At 34.2% G+C, this 19,939-nt stretch overlaps 1 protein-coding gene across 1 annotated transcript; it reads left to right on the forward strand.

The window, feature by feature from the left end:
- LOC131026334 (pentatricopeptide repeat-containing protein At1g30610, chloroplastic) lies at positions 1 to 5,694 on the forward strand. Its single transcript, XM_057956186.1, has 9 exons — positions 1 to 833; positions 1,778 to 1,969; positions 2,429 to 2,510; positions 2,604 to 2,795; positions 3,662 to 3,775; positions 4,003 to 4,093; positions 4,171 to 4,328; positions 4,513 to 4,944; positions 5,171 to 5,694. Exons 1-9 carry the CDS (start codon positions 193 to 195, stop codon positions 5,567 to 5,569), a joined length of 2,301 nt encoding a protein of 766 aa, XP_057812169.1. The 5' UTR covers positions 1 to 192; the 3' UTR covers positions 5,570 to 5,694.
- Positions 5,695 to 19,939: the final 14,245 nt, after the last annotated feature.

The following is a 19,939-nucleotide window of genomic DNA, read 5'->3' on the forward strand; positions in this document are numbered from 1 at the left end:
AAACACGACCATAGCCGCTTGGAAGAGGACAGGATTACCGATTGCAGATTTTACAGCAACCGCGAAAACTTTCGCATCAAAAGCTCTTCATCCATTAAAATCATCTTTTTCTCAAAACCTTATTATTGAATTTAGTATTCGTTACGGTTAGCTCAGAATCTTCGTTGTAATGTCGAATTGAATACAATCAAGATGCTCGGTGGTTTATCCGTGTCTGAATCCGCCGCCGAAATTCTCTTCTTGAGCTGGAATTCGTTGCTCCCTTGTGGATTTCCGATATTGCGGAGGTCCGTTTCTGTTGCTGCGCCGAGGAGACACAAGCAGAGAATAGTTGCGGCAGGAAGCGCCTTGAATGATGGTGGCGGCGTTGTTTTTGATAAGGAGTTTGAGTTCACGCCGTCGTTCAGCGAGTATTTGAAGGCGATGGAATTCCTCAAGAATGAGAAATATCACGCCGACAAAGATAGTGATGGCACCAATCTTAGCAACAGTAGCCCGAGGAAAAGGAAGGGTGTCAAGAAAATTGTGCGGGTAGAAGAGAAGAGCAGTGATGAGCTGACTGCAGCTCAAGAGAATTCAAGAAAGGGAAAGAAAGGTGAGTCGTATAAAGAAGACTCGAGAAGGGGCGATTCCCACGACTCTGGGATGGTCGAGAGGAAGCAGAATAGAGATTTGAAGATGCGAAATAGAAAGATAAGTAATGGCAGTGAGAGTCAGTCCTCGGGTATGGAACGAGCTGCATTTAGGCCATTGGAAAGCGGTGATGATGTTGTAGGGAAGCCAAGAGTGACAAGGGTAGACATGGAGGAGAGAATACAGAAGCTTGCTAAATGGTGAGTAGTCAGTTGTGCATAGTAAGTGTGGTAAACTGGTTATACAAGTGAATATGCTTTGTGTCATTTTTTTTGCTGATTGCCAATCTTGCTAAGATGCTTAATTAATTAGGTGTTCATACTATGCTGATTGTGAATTAGTGTTGTATGATTGTATTTGTGTCTGTTGCATTAGCGGAGCTAGATGGACATGCAGTAGCATCGCACAAATGGATGATAGCGATATTCTATAGAGTGTCACTAGTATGATAATTTTGTTGTGTTTGTTGGTTTTTCTAATTGAAGTGTTGATTTGTTTGAATATCTTAGTTTATAATCTAGTTATGTAGCAGATGATCTCCTATATTGGCCTGGTACCTTTAGGGTAGGTTTGCTTTGAGGTATAAGGAAGGGATAAACTACATTTACCACCGTATACATCGTTTGCTTTGATGTATGAAAAAATTTGGGCAGGTTGTATAATTTTTCGGGCAGCTCTTTATCCCTTGGGAAAGGGAAAATTTTATACCTAAGAATGGGTGGTATAATTTTATACCACCTTATAAAGAGTGGATAAATATATTATCCTTCAAAACAAACAAGATATGAAAAATGTGGTCCCCACTTTAAGTGATAAATTTATACCTCATTATATTATCCCTCTATTTAGAGGGATAAAAAGCAAACACACCCTTAAGGATTAAGCATAACTTAGTTTTGGGAAGTCAAGACTATGTATGATGTTCATGTATGATCTATGTTTAGGAAATTAGCATCACCTTTGAAGGACATAATTCAGTGTGTTCTTGACATGCTATGCTGGTTTTGTTTCTGAGACTCACCTTAAGGTAAGACATCATGTTGCTGTTAAGTGGTATGTGTTCTCTCAAATGTGCCAAATTGTGTGGAATGTTGTGAACCGGCATTTGTTGTTCCATTCATAATAAAGTAGTTTACTTTGACAGTCTGAATGGTGCAGACATTGACATCCCCGAGTGGAAGTTCTCTGAAATTATGCGAAGTGCTCAAATTAGATTCTCGGATCATTCTATTTTGAGGATAGTTCAGATATTGGGTAAGTTGGGAAACTGGAAGCGGGTGCTCCAACTCATTGAATGGCTCCAGTCCCGTGAACGCTTCAAGTGTCACAGGCCAAGGTACTTCGTCCATGATTCTGAGTCATTGCACATTAAAGTCCGTTCCAATCTAATCTATTTCAGTGTTTGAAGGATTCTTGGTTGGCCAATTATATTCATATAGAATTAACTAGATTGAGGTTTTGATTAAAATAATAATCATAGGAAATGCAACTATACATAAGAAATTATTTTTTTCCTTTTTTTGGATAAAAGATGGTTAAGAAAGAGAGGTCTTTAGGGCTCCGCTGAAGTGAATACCTTGATCAAATTGATGGCGAGATATCTACTGGTATTGAAGAATTCTGTTATAACTGCTTTAAATCTAGCTTGTGATTTCTTCATGGAGAAACCAAATGTAATGCAAGAAACTAATTTTAGTGAAAATTAGAAACCAGAGTTGTTCTGTTTCGGACCCATACTGGTATTTTCCTGGATCCATTATTATTTTGATTCTTTTTATTTGTTCTTATTTTCTAGATATATATGTACTGCTGCACTGGATGCTCTTGGAAAAGCAAGGAGGCCAGTAGAGGCTCTCAATCTCTTCTGTAGGATGCAGGTAAAAATGCTGTACTATGCATGGTTGTATCAGTACCTAATAAAGACGGATAACTACATTGTCATCTGATTTCTATTTGATCACTTCGTGTAGGGACAAATGGCTACCTATCCAGACATAGCAGCTTATCATTGTATTGCTGTCACTCTTGGACAAGCAGGGTATATGAAGGAACTATTTGACGTGATTGATACCATGAGGTCCCCTCCCAAAAAGAAGTTCAAAAATGAATTGCTTGCAAAGTGGGATCCACAACTGGAACCGGATGTTATTGTCTATAACGCTGTAAGTGGCATCTAGGAGTATAAACTATGCATCTCCCTGTTCTCCATAATTGTTTTTATTGTATCTTCCTGGTTTCTGTTTGATGGCATACTCAATATTGTATCCATTCTATATGCTCTAATATTTTGTGATTTCTTAGTCATAAAATCTGTATCCCCAGTTCATAATACACATATCAGTATATGGGTGGTTCTCATTTAGAGGGTGTTTGGCTGAGCTTATAAGCTCCTCAAAACAGCTTATAAGCTGTTTAGGAGCTTATAAGCTCCTTTAAAGTGTTTGGCAAAATAAGTTCCTAAACAGCTTATAAGCTCCAAAAATAAGCTCCAAGAGCTTATAAGCTCCCCAAAAAATAAGTTCCTCTACCCCAACTTATTTTTTTATAATCTCATATACAATAATTTTTTTACAAATATTTTTCAACTATAATTTATTATTTTCATCATATATCATTCAAATTCATTTTTCTTTGATTTTCTCTCTCTAAAAAAATATTTTATCTCTCTAGCTTATAGGCTCAATTATCCAAACACTTTGACAATTAATAAGTTCTTAAAAATTACATCTTATAAGCTCTTGAAACATTTTATAAGCTCTTGGAGCTTATAAGCTCTTTAAAATAAGATTAGCCAAACACCCTCTATGCAATGAAATGTGGAGCTTCCTAGCTTCCAAATACTATGCGAAATTGGAACCAGTAATTATTTTAGATGCTTCTTGTTTCTTTCTCTATCTAGGCAAGCAGTTTACATAATCTTAATATCTATCACACAGTTAAATGTTTAATACTGAATCTTGTAGTTGTGCAGTAACTGCCCAGACAAAGAGAGAACTTTGTAAGGTTTAATTGCTATTTTGTTTTATAGGTCCTTAATGCTTGTGTTCGGCGTAAGAAATGGGAAGGGGCTTTCTGGGTTCTGCAGCAACTAAGCCAACAGAACCAACAACCTTCATGCACAACATATGGACTAGTTATGGAGGTAAGCTGTTAGTGTTTCTGGAATTCTCGGACATGTCAAAAAAATTACCGTTGCCCTCTCATGGGACATGGTTTTTCTGTTTGTCTATGTGGCTTCCAATATACAATCTACACACTCTGCAAGATGTTGCTGAATGGCTACTCTTTTCTCTTTCTCATGTATAAAGAAAATTATAGGAAAATATGAACATCCAATTTTTAGATACTAATATGTATGTGTTGGAGCAGGTCATGTTAGCATGTGACAAGTATAACTTGGTTTATGATTTCTTCAAGAAGGTGCAGAAATCGTACATACCAAATGCTTTAATATATAAAGGTAACTAATTGAAATATCCTTCTGGACCTACTGTGCCACAGATATCAACTTGTAAACCTTTTTCTTGTTGTCTGTAGTTCTTGTAAATGCTTTATGGAAGGAAGGCAAAGTCGATGAGGCCATAATGGCTGTTGATGAAATGGAGAGAAGAGGGATAGTTGGTAATGCCGGCCTATATTATGACCTTGCTCGCTGCCTTTGTAGTGCTGGAAGGTGCCATGAAGCACTAAAACAAGTACGTATTTTTCATACATGTCGTAACTGTTACAACTATGTTTCTTAGTTTCATTCATTTCCATGATTTAGTGAGTTTGGCACAAGTGATCATTTTTTGTGATTATTCTGTGGGACTTATCACAATTTGTCTCTTTGGTTTTCTCTCCTCAATTTCATTTTCATTTTCATTTCCTATTTTGCAGATTGACAAGATCTGCAGAGTTGCAAATAAACCACTTGTGGTAACTTACACTGGTTTGATGCAAGCTTGTGTGGAATCTGGCAACGTTGAAAATGCAGCATATATCTTCAATCATATGCACAAGTTTTGTTCGCCAAATTTAGTCACTTGTAACATAATGCTCAAAGCTTTTCTTGATCATGGAAGGTTTGAAGATGCAAAACAGTTGTTTCTAACGTTGTTGGATAATGGCAACTTTATTAGCCGCGAAGAAGATTACAAAGTTAGGGTTATTCCAGATATCTATACATTCAATACGATGCTAGATGCATGTGCCATGGAGAAAAGATGGGACGATCTTGAATTTGTATACTCGCAAATGCTGAGATACGGTCACCACTTCAATGCAAAACGCCATCTTCGACTAATATTGGAAGCACGCCGTGCTGGAAAGGTATATTATTACATCAGCCGAAACGAGTTCTTTTTACACTCTATGTTTCATCTTTATCTGAATGAGGTTCAGCCTCGAGCCCACGTGGGTCAGGCTACAATGGCACGATGGGCTCCTCTAGCAACTACTTGATATCCATCCTCTTATATATGAACTGCTTAAACTTTCATTACTTATTTGATGTGGGAGCCGTGTCATTAAAACTCGTAGCTGTTTGCTCTTCCAGGAATCGATTCTGGAAATGACGTGGAAGCGCCTGGTAGAAACCGAACGGCCTCCCCCTCCTCTGCTCGTTACAGAAATGTTGTGCATGAGGTTGGAGCAGGGCGACTATGCGGCTGCACTCTCTTATGTTGTTAACTTCGCCTTCGTCGAATCACAGGTCTTCTCCAGAAGGTCCTGGTCGAAATTTTTGATCGAGAATGCCCACCGGTTTCCGGACCGCGCTCTCGACGAGCTAGTACATGGCGGAAACATTCTTCTTCACCGGTGCGAAAACCCTGCTCTTGAGCATCTATTAGATTCTTGCAAAGATTTTTTAAGGAAGCAAACATTAATAGATGTGAAGCGAGTAGAAGTAGAAGTAGGAACTAGGTTTCAAAATAATGCTGCTTTAGCATGCTAAAATTTATCTGCAGCTAGTATAAAAATTTGAAATACTTTTGTTTGTTCATGTTATCATTTTTCTTTTCTTTTTTTAATGTATGACGTGTCAAAAGCCGTTTCAAATGATTGCCCACATTCTCTGCAGCCTGGCGATATTTTTTTAACTTTGATATTGTCATAAATAAATGCATTAGGTTAGGACCATCTCTTTATATTATTAGGGACAATTACACAACAACTGCTGATTTATTTACTAAATAAGTTTGTATAATCGTGTTGATTACTTGCTTCCATAATTGAACTTGCATGTCATCTCATCCCTAAAGATATAGCAATGTGGCTGTCATTGTGCCTGCAACTTTTTATTTATTTTTTATATTGTGTTTTCTATATTGAAAGTTTTTCTTCTCCTACTGACTTCTGAATAAATATTACAACTCCACATGCTGTAAGCTTGTTCATTTTCTTAAATTTTCTGTTTTTCTTTTTCAAAACATTCCTCTTTTTATTACTGTTACTAGAGTTCGAGTCGTTGGTTTGAACTTTTGTAAACACGACAATATTTTTAAGGGGTTATGGCCAAAAAAAAAATACACGAATCTTTAATTAAGTTAAAAAATACATGAACATGTATTTTGTTGTAATTTTCATCTAAGTTTGACTTTCGACGAAATTAAAGCTTAGTTTTACTCAAAAAAATCAATTTTTAATTCAATATTTTATGTTTTGATTATTTGTTTATTATATTTTGCATATAATATGAAGATTCGATTAGGATTTGAATTAAAAATTATTTTTTTGCGGTCAAACTTTGCTCTAATTTCGTCGAAAGTCAAACTCGGCTGAAAATTACAACTAAAAAATTTAAGTTCGTGTATTTTTTGGCTTAACTAAAAGTTCAAATGAAAATTGTAAATTTCACCAAAGTTCATATTTTTCTTTCGCTATAACCCCTATTTTTAAACATAGAGTATTTTATTAGATTAAACTTAAAAAGTTACTCCATATAGCTAATTATTATCTTTGAATGCAGGAACATAATCAAATTAAACATTAAAATTTAGGGAATTAAACATTAAATGTTGGGGGTAATTGCATCAAAATACATGAAATTTCACATTTTTCTGATTTTGCACATGAACTCAAAATCCTGCTTCCTGCAGATACACGAACTTTCATTTTTTTTTTTCTAAATTTTGCACATGATGTATATTTTCGTAAATGGTTCGTAAATATATTTTTGTATTATTGTAATGGAATTTACCTAATGTCCACTTACATCCTTTAGGAAGATTTTCGATTAAGCCACATAGACAGTTCCGACTTCTATCTCAATATTTATTTGTAGAAAATGTTCATTGTGTGCACAATTGGAAAGAAATGAAAATTTGTGTATTTGAAAATAGAATTTTAAAGTTTATGTACAAAATTAGATATACATGAAAATTTCATATATATTGATGCTATTACCCCTAAAATTTAATCAGAGTCGCCTTCGAAGTAAGATTTTATAGGTAACATACGATAAAACCATCTTAGATTTGCCAATTTTGCAATTTCGTTTTAATATATTAAATATAAGAAGAAGAAAAATGGTAAGAGGCGGTCAATAAATTTGAAAAATCAAACATGTGAAAATAAAGAAGCTGTAGCTCGACAATCAGACAAGTAACTATTGATTCATTTCGTTCTTATCTAATTTGACTTGTTGCATTTTGATTTATTAATATTTCCTTAATTGGCCCCAAATTGTTACACCTAATACTTTGGCATACTCTAAGTAGGTGCAGAGCATCTTTAACGTGGATTATATCACTCAAATTGATTAATCGGACAATTTAATCCACGTAGTGACAGCAAATAATAATAATAATAAAAGTTTACCGCTGCCGTAACTGGGCTTTCATTACCTGGGCGGGGTAGACTCATTTATTCGACAAATTAATTTGGTATACCTTTTTTCTCCTTATAAATTCATGATTGCTATTAAGCTCATTCAATAAATTCATTATTGCTATCTAAAGAGTAGGGGTGGACCGGTGCAGTATGCCGAAATTTTTTCGTCATACCGTATACTGTATCGTACATTGCGATATGAGATTTTTTATATCGTTGTCATATCAAACTCTTCGGTATACCGAAAAATTCGATATGAATTTTTTCATATCGATGTCGTACCGATAGTGCGGTATATCATATCGAAATTCAATATACCATATTTTACGGTATACCAAAATCATTGGTACATCTATCAAAATATTACGGTATTCCGTACATCTGCACATACCAAAATTACATCAAACAAATATAAAAATAACTTCCAAATGATTAAAATTTAAACTTTAATTTTCCAACGAGGCAACAATCAAAGTATCCAACACAATAAATAATAGAAAAAATAATACAATTATGTTCTAGAAAATATATAAAAATTTACTACAAATTCAAACAAAAAAGTTCAAATAAACATAAACAAAATCTCTAAATATTCAGAAAGTAAATATGTTCAGATTTGCATAAACTCGTCACTGAATATCTGCTTGAAATGAAGAGAATTGGGAATAAACAAAAGCTATTGACCACACGATGCAATCTTTAAATTATTTCTTCTCAATTTCTCGATTCTAAAATATTTACAGTTGTTCTAAATTTATAGTTACTTTTGGAATTGTAATTATAATCTGCACATATACAAATATAACTATATATGTTGCTCATACTTATACATTTATATAATATATTTATCTACATTTCAAAGTCATTTAGTTAAATCACATAAATGTAACTTATTTAATCTTTATTTAATGTGTTTTTTAAAGTCTATTTATAAGTTATAAACTTATAATTATTTTATCTCATAGTTAATTAGTTAAATAATATAGATGCAACTTAGTTTAATTATTATTATTTATAAATATATATTTAATAAGTTGTCATTAATTTTTTAATAATTATGAAAAAAAAACTTTTTTTTATAATTTATCACTATATATATATATATATATATATATATATATATATATAATTTATTTTAATTGATACGTTATACTTGTATTCGATATATACAGGTACCACGGTATCGGTATATATCGGTATACCGCAGTATGAGGAAAATTGATACCGTTATTGTACCCAAAATTTTCAGTATGATATGATGTCGTACCGAAATTTACGGTATACCAAAAATTCGGTATTTTCGATATTTCTTAGATACGTTAAGTGCGGTATACCGAATTTTCGGTATTTTGATCCACCCCTATCTAAGAGAGTGTTTGGCTGAGCTTATAAGCTCTTTAAAACAACTTATAAATTGTTTAGGAGCTTATAAGTTGTTTCAAACTGTTTGGCAAAATAAGCTTTTAAAAAGCTTATAAGCTATAAAAATAAGCTCTAAGAGCTTAGAGCATCCGCAATAGGGGGTTGCTTGATAGCCTACTTGATAGTGTTTGTGTTATTGAGTAGGTAGTGCTGCATTGGGGTTCCTTGATAGCCTACTTGATAATATTAGTTTTGATTTTATGTTTTTCATTTAAATTTTATTGCATAATTTAAATAGCATATTTTTGTAATAGTTAAATACTGGATTAAACATAAAATTTAAAATTACTTAAAACATAAAAAAATACATAAAAATTTAAAAACACCTAAAAAAAATACATAAAAATTTAAAAAACCTAAAACATTGAAAACGGTCGGTCAAAGGTGCGCAAATCGAGGAGGTGCAGTCAAAATTCGAATAAAATTCGAATTTTCCAATTTTTCCTTTTTTTTTTTAATTGGGCGCGTGCATTGCACGCGCCATCCATTCCCCCCTTCGAGCATACCCGATAACTCGAGAACTCCTCGAGGAGCTCCCCCCCGCATCGCGCTCCTCGATCGGCTCCCTCTCCTCGAGTACCCACTCGAGTACCCGCGTTGCGGGTGCTCTTATAAGCTCTCTAAAAAATAAGTTCCTCTACATCAATTTATTTTCTCATTATCAAATAAGTAGTTTACAAAAATAATTTAGCTATGATTTTTTATTTTCATCATATATCATTCTAATTTCATTTTTCTTTGATTTTTTTCTCTCTAACAAAGATTTCTCTCACTAACTAAAATTCTCTCTCTAGCTTATAAGCTTAATTACCCAAACATTTTGACAACTTATAAGCTCTTAAGACACTATATATTTCCCCTAAAAAAAAGACACTATATCTTATAAGCTCTTAAAACATCTTATAAGCTCTTGCTTAGCCAAACACTCTAATCAACCATAAAGTCATTCACTACCTAACTGGCTAACTTTCTCATACATAATACACTTGGCAGTTTTTTTTTTATCAGAAAATAAACATATTTCATAGAAGGGTACCAGTAGTACCAAAAAGTTACAGGAGTTTGGTGAACAAATCTTTGGAACACCATTCAGAAAAAGAGAGGTCCTTTGTGGTAATCTCAAAAATAGTGTTCCAACTCCACGTCCTAACTTTAAGTTCCGAGATTAGATCCTCAATCTCCCAACCGACGCCCTCAAATCTATACTCATTCCTTCGTCTCCACAACAGCCAGATGGTACAAACCCAAATTGTCTGCAGCAGGTTCGACATCTTCTTCCCGTTATTCAAATATACACTTGGCAGTTGTTCATCCAATATACACTGCGTTTACACAATTACACTCCATGGTAATTTATTTTTATTTTATTCTTTACTTACTTTTGTCTAGAAAAATTACGTGTACTTTCTTTTCAGCATGTATTTTAATAATATTAGCTAAATGCGAGTAAATAAAGTCACTACAAAAATTCACGAAAATACCGATCAAAATTACCAGCGGCAAAGGCGCCGTCGGTAATTACCGATGGCGCAGCAGGTGACCCGTCTTTTAGATATTACCGGCGACGATGTCGCCGCCAGTAGGCTGCCGGTATATATTAAATAAAATTCATTATTATTGTATATTAATTACCAGCGGCTTGCCTCACCGCCGATAAACTACGCGGGTCGTCGCCGCTATTCCCTAATTTAAATTAGGGCTGGTAAAGCCTTACACCAACACCTAACTAAATATTGATAAAGGCGTCGTAGATCACCTGTGTTGTCGGAGGAAACTTGTAGAAAACTTGCAAGCTTAAAACGTTAGAACACTTTTTTGTTATTTCTTTCAACTTAACTTCTGAAGAAGATTACAATGGGTATTTATAGGAGATTACAAGGGCAAAGGGTACATCCGACTTTCTACTACAATTCACGTACTATACATACTGCGGTACGAACGAGGGTCATTATCTGAAGAATATTCTCTGATAACTAACTTTGCAGCTTTACAGATGTTACGTGCTTCTTAGGACAGCGCAGGCTAGTATCATCTCGCCTACACAGGTGTCGTCTCTCTTGGTTCTCCTCACTTGTGTTTGGAGCCCGTGATGTGATGTTGTCTGTCCTTCGATCCTTGGATAAGTTCTTTGTTGATGATGATGTTGTGTGACAGTTCTGCGCAGGCGATTCTTTGACACGACTTTGACCACTTATCTTTAAGGCAGCGCAGGCGACTCCTTGGCACGGTTTGATCACTTGCCTTCGAGACAACGCAGACGACTCCTTGGCATGGCTTGGTCACTTGCCTTCGGGACTGCGCAGACGTGTTATCTCTGTGGCTTCTACGCTTTGGCTTATCGCCTTACGATCATTATAGTCCTGCGCTGTTAGTTTAATCATAGGTCATGCGCTGATAAAATCCTTACTCCTCATCAAGGGCATTCATCCCTTTTGCAGCAGCCCCCGCCACGCAGCCCCTGCCCCATCCCCCTTCTCCCCAAATCCACCCCCCACCCCAGTCGTCGCCGGAACCGCAGCCACCGCCAGCCGCCGCCATCGTCAGAACCGCAGCCGCCGCTGTTGGCGTGCACCGCCCCCCAGCTCCCAGGTACTCTCTCACTTTCTTTCTCCCTCTTTCTCTCTATCTATTTCACATCTCACTCGTTCTCTCTCTTTCTCGTCTTAGTTCGATCGACGACGTTGCTCCGCCGCTGCCTTGACGACGCTCCGCCGTCGACCACCACCGTACGCTCTCGCTCTCGCCATTTTATTTATTTATTTATTTACTTTGTTAGATTAAAATTAATGTTAATTAGATTAATTTTAATTAATTTATAGTTTGATTAATTATGAAGTATGAATTTTAAATTTATTTATTATTATTTTGTTAGATTAAAATTAATGCTAATTAAATTAATTTTAATTAATTTATAGTATGATTAATTATGAAGTATGATTAATTTTAATTAGTTAGATTAATTTGTTAGCTTATAAAGTATGATTAAGTATGAATTTGCTAGATTAATTTATTTATGTTAGATAATTTTGTTAAATTAAGTATGCTAGTATGTGTTTAGGATGAAATGATATGTTATTATATATTGTGGGATAGATTTAATCAATTTCTTAAGGATCTTCTCCCTTTGGGATATAAATTGATTATTTCTTAAGGATCTTCTCCCAACAAATGATTGTTTTAAATTTAATTACTTTATTTTTTATTGCTTAATATGTATTGTATTGTTTCGACAATGGGGTGCCGGGTAGACCTAGTATAGACTTAGTAAATTAGAATCACTATGGTTACCATAGCTGCTGGTAAAGTCAAGCACTTGGTAGTTACGATAGTGGGGTTATGCTGTCGAAATTTATATGATATTTTTTTGTTTTTTTTTCAATTAGAATTTACAAGAATGAGTGATAATCGTATGTGGATGTACGCGAGATACAACGGGACTTGAGAGTTTTCTTGAGTATGCGATAAATCAAACGGCGTACACAAATGGAGTGGGTAACATTAGGTGCCCGTGTAGGAAGTGTAAGAATGAAGCCTTTTTATCTGTACCTACAGTCAGAAAACATGTTAGTAGGCGTGAATTTGTCCACAATTACACAACTTGGGTTTATCAAGGGGAAGCACCAGTGTATATGCCGATAGAACATAATAGAATGGATAAGGATGATAGGTCATACAACAACTACCAAAAGATGGTGCATGATCATGATGGACCTAGTAATTACCAAGATCCTCCAAATCTCGAGGAGCCGTCCAATTCTGACGCTCAACAGATTTATGACATGTTGAACGCAATTGATAGTCCATTATATCATTCCTGTGACACTTACTCACAGTTATCCTGGATGACACAATTCATGAGCATAAAGGTTGAAAATCATATGTCAGAGAGATGTTACAATCAATTGTCTTCGATGTCTTCAATTTATGAACCAGTGACTGATCAAGACATAGGCACGTCATCTGATGACGACAGTAGTGATGATGACGGTAGTGATGGTTTGGAAACAGATTGGTGATGGGATTAAATGTAAATGTACAATTTGGAATATTTGGCAATGTATTTGTATATTTGTTATTTTATTTGTTAATGTATTTGTAAATTCACATAACTTGTTTAGTCGAACACTTGATAGTTATGATAGTGGAGTTATGCTGTCGAAATTTCGTTTGATTCAAGTAATTTATGATAAACAGATTTGTGTTTATGCTCATCTGAATCAATTTGAAACAGATTACATGTCTACTCGTAGAGGTTTCTTTTCGTTTGGTCGGTCTGATCAGGATGAGCAGCCGACTGGTGACACATCTTCAGGGTCTGGGCCGCACATTTCTGCGACTTCTGAGACTCCCCAGGCCTCTTCTAGTTCACGGGCTAGACCCAGAGGCCCATCAATTTCTGAGATCAGGGCCCGCTGGACTAGGGAGGGAGGGATGATGGTCTTTGAGAGGATGCCTACTGGGTAAATATTTTAATTTAAATCATTATTTCTCGTATAACAAATAATTTCTTAAATTACTTTTACACAGTGAGTTGAAGGAGCCATCAGGCCTCGCCACCGTCTGCACGGGAGCATTTAGGAGGATTGATAACCAGACGGGTACACTTGGAGGTTGACTCCGCCAACGGTGAATGAGGCGTATTTTCAGGAATTAAAGATACAATTGAATTTCTAGTACATATAAATTTATCATTATATATTGTTAAAATGTTATATATTAAATTAACTATTTCTTTCAACAGAAAGAGTTTGTTTGGTGGCCCGAGGATGAGCCTGAGGTGAGGTCGATGTGGGAGCACAAAGCCAACAAAAGGTACAGTGACATGATGAGCGACTACAAGAGGAAGCTCAAGGCGAAGATCGAGGCATGAAAGACTATGAATAGACTGGGCTCCAGGAACACTGGGCGCGGGAGGATGTTCAAGCAGTTTCCCAACGAGTGCGTGCGAACCGGATGTTTGAGCCCGATGAACCCGGTACAGGGATCAACATGCACGTTGGAGGGTCTCAGTCCACTCGTATCCTGCAGCAGAGTCTGGTTAGTAATTATGAAATAAGTTCATAAGTAATATATATATATATATATATATATATAATATCGCAAATAATAACTTATTTATCTTATATACATACATGAACAGAGCTTAGAGACTGGACTCCCTCCGGCTGCACAGATGACAGAACTATAGCACCTTCTTCTGCCTCCACATGCGCGAGGTTGAAAGTTTTTTGTCACCGAGGGATGAGAAACTAGATGTAGGCCGGTGTTTAAGTTTAATCAAATATTAGTAATACATAGTGAAATGTATATATTTTCTAATTATGCATTGGTATGTATGAATTAGGCGGAGATTCGTCGCATTGCTGTTGAAACTGGACGAGAGAACCAGCTGGATGAGATCTACTTGGAGGTCGTACAGTTCGACAGGTCACGGCTCTACGGCACTGGAAGTGCCGGTCGGAGCCAGGTTAGTAGGGGTCTACTAGTAGCACTGGCACTTCGGGGATGTCTCAGTGGATGTACGAGTCACGGATCTCCGAGGTGGAGGAGCGGCTGGCTGCAGAACAAGCAGTACGTGTAGCCCTCGTGCAGGGGATGGCTGAGGAACAAGCAAGGCGTGCAGCCCTCGAGGAGATGATGGCTATGTTTGAGCAGTATATGAGGCAGTCGGGTCCTCGATCCCTTACTCATTAGGTCTCCGATCCCCGATCCATTGTTCTGAGTTTTATGTATTTATATTTTGTTGAACATTTTATTTCATGTTTTGGAACAACATTAGACTTGTACTTTGTTTTTACATATATGTTTCCTTGAACTATTTATTTCATGTTTTCAAACAACATTGCATTTACCTCGTTCTACATCCCCTATTTATTGTGATTGTATAATTAAGTCGAAAGATATATGTACTTTAAAAAAAGGTAACCTAGATTGAATACAACGTATGCAATTGAATTCAAAATACATTACAAATACTAAATTAAAATACTTATTGTGTATAAACTAGATTGATAAAAAAAATTAATAATAATAATTAATTAATTAATAAATATTTTTTCAACATAAAAATAAGGACAAGAAAGAGACCGATCAATAATTAATGACATCTCTTGGATATCATCTCGACATATTCTAAGGTTATGAATGTATGATATTGTATATTAAAATAGAGTTTAAATGAATAAATAGGTACTAGATATATCAATAATACGAGGGTTATACACTGGTGACCACTCGAAAGGAACTTCAAAGCTAAGCGTGCTTGACTTAGAACACAAAGATGGGTGACCGACTGAAAAGTTCGTCTAACACATGCACTACTATATAAATACAGAAATACTTGTGGGGTATAAATAAATAAATAAATAAAATAAAAATATCGACGACATTGAGCCGCTGCTAATCACCGGCGGTCCCTGCCGCCGGTATTACTCTGGCCATTCGGCGAGGGACACCACCACCGTCCGATCAACATTACCGACGGCGGTAGTGCCGTCGCTAATCACCGACGGCCACCGCCGCCGGTAAAGCTTGGCGAAGCTCCGCCGATCAACGGCGACATTTACCGGCGGCGGTCGTTTGCCGCCGCTAAACGATTCACCGACGAGGAAATTATCGGTGGCGGGCCGCCGATAATCATTTTTTTGGCGGCCGCCTCACGATTACCGACAGTAAATGCCACCGGTAATCACGTGTTTTTTTTTTTTATAGTGAATGGTTCACATTATTTATAGTGTTGTGATGAATGGTTCACATTATTTATTGTAAAAAATTTGGGATATTAAGATTAAAAATAAATATTGCATATTTTCATAGAATGATGAAAATGACAAATATGCACACAATTTATTAGAGGGTTAATGATAGAAAATAACAAGGCATTTATTTATATTTAAAATTTCACATAACATTGAGAATATTGAAATTATAATATTACATTAGTTAATTTTTTTAGCAAAGTTTGTCCGATGTGCATCACAAAATCATGCCATTGTGCTGATGAAAATAACAACGTAGTTTTATTATTGGAAAAAAATGGAATGTTGTAATTATAATATTTGAAAATTATATAAAAAATGTAAATTCTGAAAATAGAAAATATAAAGTAATCGAAAATATAATGCACTTGAACTTCATATACTAGAACGCTTTTATTGCCTTGTCTAAAAATATGGGGACTATATATTAATAACCAAATATATAGGAAGCTTGTAAATAGTGAGCATAAAACATCAGATATACTACTTTTTTTTTCTCTGTAGCATGAAGGCCCTACAGTATCAAGTCTAATGATTGTGTCTTTCACAGTAAATGCACTGGTCAACCCTTAAACTTCTACGAGTTTTCGCTTTTAAATATTAGAGGAGAATTTTATATTATAAAATTTTAATTTCTTGAAATTAAGAAACCAAAGATTCCAATTAAGTTTTTATTTTTATGTATGAAAACTATGATTAACGGAATCATGTTGATATAATTACAGTATATTATATTTATTTATTTATTATTGGTGTTATGTGTTTCACTTTTATCCTTTTGAAATAAAGCTCATTTGTATTTTTTTAATTTTTAATCTATATTTTAATATATTAATTTTTTTTGTGCTATAAATTATACTATAAAATTAAAGGGTAAATTGCAAAATAAGACACAAACTTTAACTCATTTTTCATTTTCAACACCACTTTTAAATGTTTTCAAATAAATACATATTTTTTTTAATGTATGCAATTAGCTATGACTTCGACTTAAATTTCAGGCAGTCAGAATGATGACATGTCATCTCGGTTCCATTTTCCCAAATACTAAAATGACGTCGCTTCTCTCGCGTGGAGAAAACGATATAGTTTTATTTCATTCCACGCTGGCAACGAATTGCCATATCGTCTATTAGGCTGCCTTAAATTTAAGTCGAAGTCCCAATTGCAAAAACTAAAAAGAATATGTATTTATTTGCAAAGATTTAAAAGTGGTGTTGAAATTAAAAAATGAATCAAAGTTCATGCCTTATCATGCAATTTTAACTTTCTTAGTTGGATAATTGGTTAATTGATTCAATTTCAAAGTTAATCGCTTTAACGCATTTTTATTTTTACTTTTCATCTTATAACGGTTAATCAAAACAAATTACAAATTATATGCTCGATTTTTTTATGACAAATAGTCAGTCAGTTAAACCGTGTTCACCACTGGCTCCAACCATCAAAACCCATGAATTAAAAATGTGTACGATTTTACTCTTTTCATCCACAATAAATTTTGGAAAAATAAAGATTTTGTGTCGAGATTAATGTTCAAAACAAAAATTTGGCATCATTTAACCAAAAATTTGAAGTTTAGAATGCCGCCCTTAATTTGCACTAATTTCATAACATTCGGCAAGAGTCATTAGCAATAATTTCTACAACATTGGATTTAACTTGTATGGTTAGAAAACTTTATTGTATAAAATCATGATGATTATCTTTCAACAACAACCAAAAAAAGCAGATTATTGCAGTCAGAACATAACATACCAATATACAACAGATAGGGAAAATAATAGTAGGAGGTAATTATTAAAACCCAAAAAGTAAATAAGAAAATTGGAAAAAGAAATGGTTTACGTCGGCTGCATAAGTTTCGTCGGTTGTGTATTAGTATATCTAATAAAATCGTTTTGATGGCGCATGCAATAAATGCGACGCACAGATATTATAGGTGAAGGCGTGGGGACGTGTTTGGCATCGGGGTTTGGAAAAGTTGAAGAAAGGTGCCAAGAATTTGTTCACACGTGGGCGTCTCTGGGTAGGGGTTGATGCTCTACACATGCATGACAGTTCACGCTCACCGAATACAAAACAGTCATTCAAATTGTTGCATTCCAACACTTGCTGTTTCCTCATTCGTCCATCCTGCTTGCTAAATTCATTTTTTTCTACACCTTGGGTCTACAAAATTCAAACTCCACCAAAATTTGGGTCCATCTAAATTTGCATTCAAATTTATGTTTTTACTACTATTCCATAAATGCATAATTTAATAGTCTTCCCTCAATAAAAAATACTAGTTTTAAAAGAAAACCGTCACGAATTTTAATAAAAAAAATTAAATTTATTGTAAGTGAAGAAAGGATCTCATTAAAATAATAATATATAATTAAATGTATTATGAGTGGAGATAAGAACCCACCATGTGATAGAAAGTTGCCAAAAATAAAAATGGATCAATTTTTGTGGATGCCCTAAAATGACAAAAAAATGACTATTTTTTGTGGATGAAGGGAGTATAAGTTTCGATTTGAATATGATCGATTTCATGTAAAAGTCTATGTATTTTGAAATCGTATTATTAAATCGACTCTGGTGCTACAAAAAATATCCCTCTCAATTATGTTGATCAACTTCATTTCGACACGAGATTTACAAAACTAATGTTTTAAGTGTATTCGATTATATATAAAATGAATAAGCAATTAGATGTTTCCTTGCTTGTATTTATTACATAAAGAAAATTGATCAACTTAATTGTGACAATTCAAAAAAGAATATTGATTAATTTAATTGGGACGGAAGGAGTAATAATTTAACGTAATTTACACATTATTTTTCTCTCGAATTATGCACTGAATTTGATATGTTATTACCGTAAATGTAATAATATAGAAAACATTCTCAATTTGAAATTGATAATTGGTAGTACGAATGAAATATTTGGAGCATAATATGTGACAAGGTTGGAATTGAGATACTTTGGTGCTAAATTTGTAAATCTTTATGTGAATGTAACCAAAATGGTGTTATGCATTGGATGTGTTGTTAATTGTTATAGATGCTGCATTTGCATTTGGCTAAACATATCGATTATATGTTATACTACTATTAATTAGACCGAGCAAAAAGTTAATGTGTTGGGATTGTACTTTGATATCTTAATCATTTTTAATTAAACAAGACTCAATTTGACAAACACATGGTACAATTGGCTACTGCATATTTCGAATAAAAACAATATGATTCAAGCAAATTCAATAATTTGTCGAGTTTGCGAGCCCCAAAAGAGGAATAATAAAAAATGCAAATAATTATCGTAATTAATTTAACAGAATTATAAACAAATCAAGAAATGCAATAAAGAATATAGAATCCGGTTCTTGTCAAAAAGAGGACAAACGTAGCATATGCAACACACAAAATCTCTTATAAAGCGACACCTTTTATTTGTGGCGGCAGCAAATACAACTCTGGCGTTTGCAATTGCTGTCACAAATAATATGAAGAAATAAGGAAATTATTAGTTTATATTTGTTTTCTATAATTATTCCTTATTCCATTTGTGGTACCCAAAAATCGAAATAAAGAAATATTTGGTTTTATACAAACATAATGTGATATTTTGTCTGTATTATAGTGTAACAATAGACAAAAAATTAGACCATATTTTCTTACTCAAAAAAGATTACGTATCTTAAAATTACTAGGTAACTCTTCATGGCCATCTTAAAAAGCTCATCTAGATTAAATTAGTCCTCTATCACTTTAAAATATCTTAAGATGTAATCTAATTTTTTAATTTGTATATCTTAAAACCTTATTTTACCAAATAATCTTATTTAATTTTTGTTTAAGTATTACTATATGAAGCAATAAATAAAGACAAAATAAAACAATTATAAATTCAAAATAGTTCGTGATTTTATTTATCAAAACTCCATAAATTTATAATTAAAGGGAGGACACCCAAAACATGTCTTGTGGAAAGCTGATGTTGAGAAAGAGTGGAAAAAGTAAAAGTAGTACACAATTTAATAAAAGAAATTAATTAGGTTGTAGGATTGGGAATTTCCTCATATCACAATCAAATTGATCTTTCTGAAAGTCTTCCCCGCGTCGCCTATTTTCTAATTTCTATCAGCAATTAATACAATCCCGTTTTGAGGCTCAAAAAAAAAAAAAAAAAATACAATCCCGTTTTATTTATTTTGGTTTGATCAAAATTTGGTGAAATAAATTAATTGTAGTTTTTTTTAGGGGATAAAATAATTGTAATTTTTTTATAGAAATAATAAAATAATTAGTAATACTATAGTAAG

The sequence above is a fragment of the Salvia miltiorrhiza genome, chromosome 5 (genome assembly GCF_028751815.1).
Source record: "Salvia miltiorrhiza cultivar Shanhuang (shh) chromosome 5, IMPLAD_Smil_shh, whole genome shotgun sequence".
NCBI classification, from domain to species: domain Eukaryota; kingdom Viridiplantae; phylum Streptophyta; class Magnoliopsida; order Lamiales; family Lamiaceae; genus Salvia; species Salvia miltiorrhiza.

Coding starts and splice junctions, on each gene's coding strand:
- LOC131026334 (XM_057956186.1), top strand. CDS start 193: ATGCTCGGTGGTTTATCCGTGTCTGAATCCGCCGCCGAAATTCTCTTC. Junction 1,970..2,428: donor TTCAAGTGTCACAGGCCAAG/GTACTTCGTCCA, acceptor CTTATTTTCTAG/ATATATATGTACTGCTGCAC. Junction 4,329..4,512: donor GCCATGAAGCACTAAAACAA/GTACGTATTTTT, acceptor CCTATTTTGCAG/ATTGACAAGATCTGCAGAGT.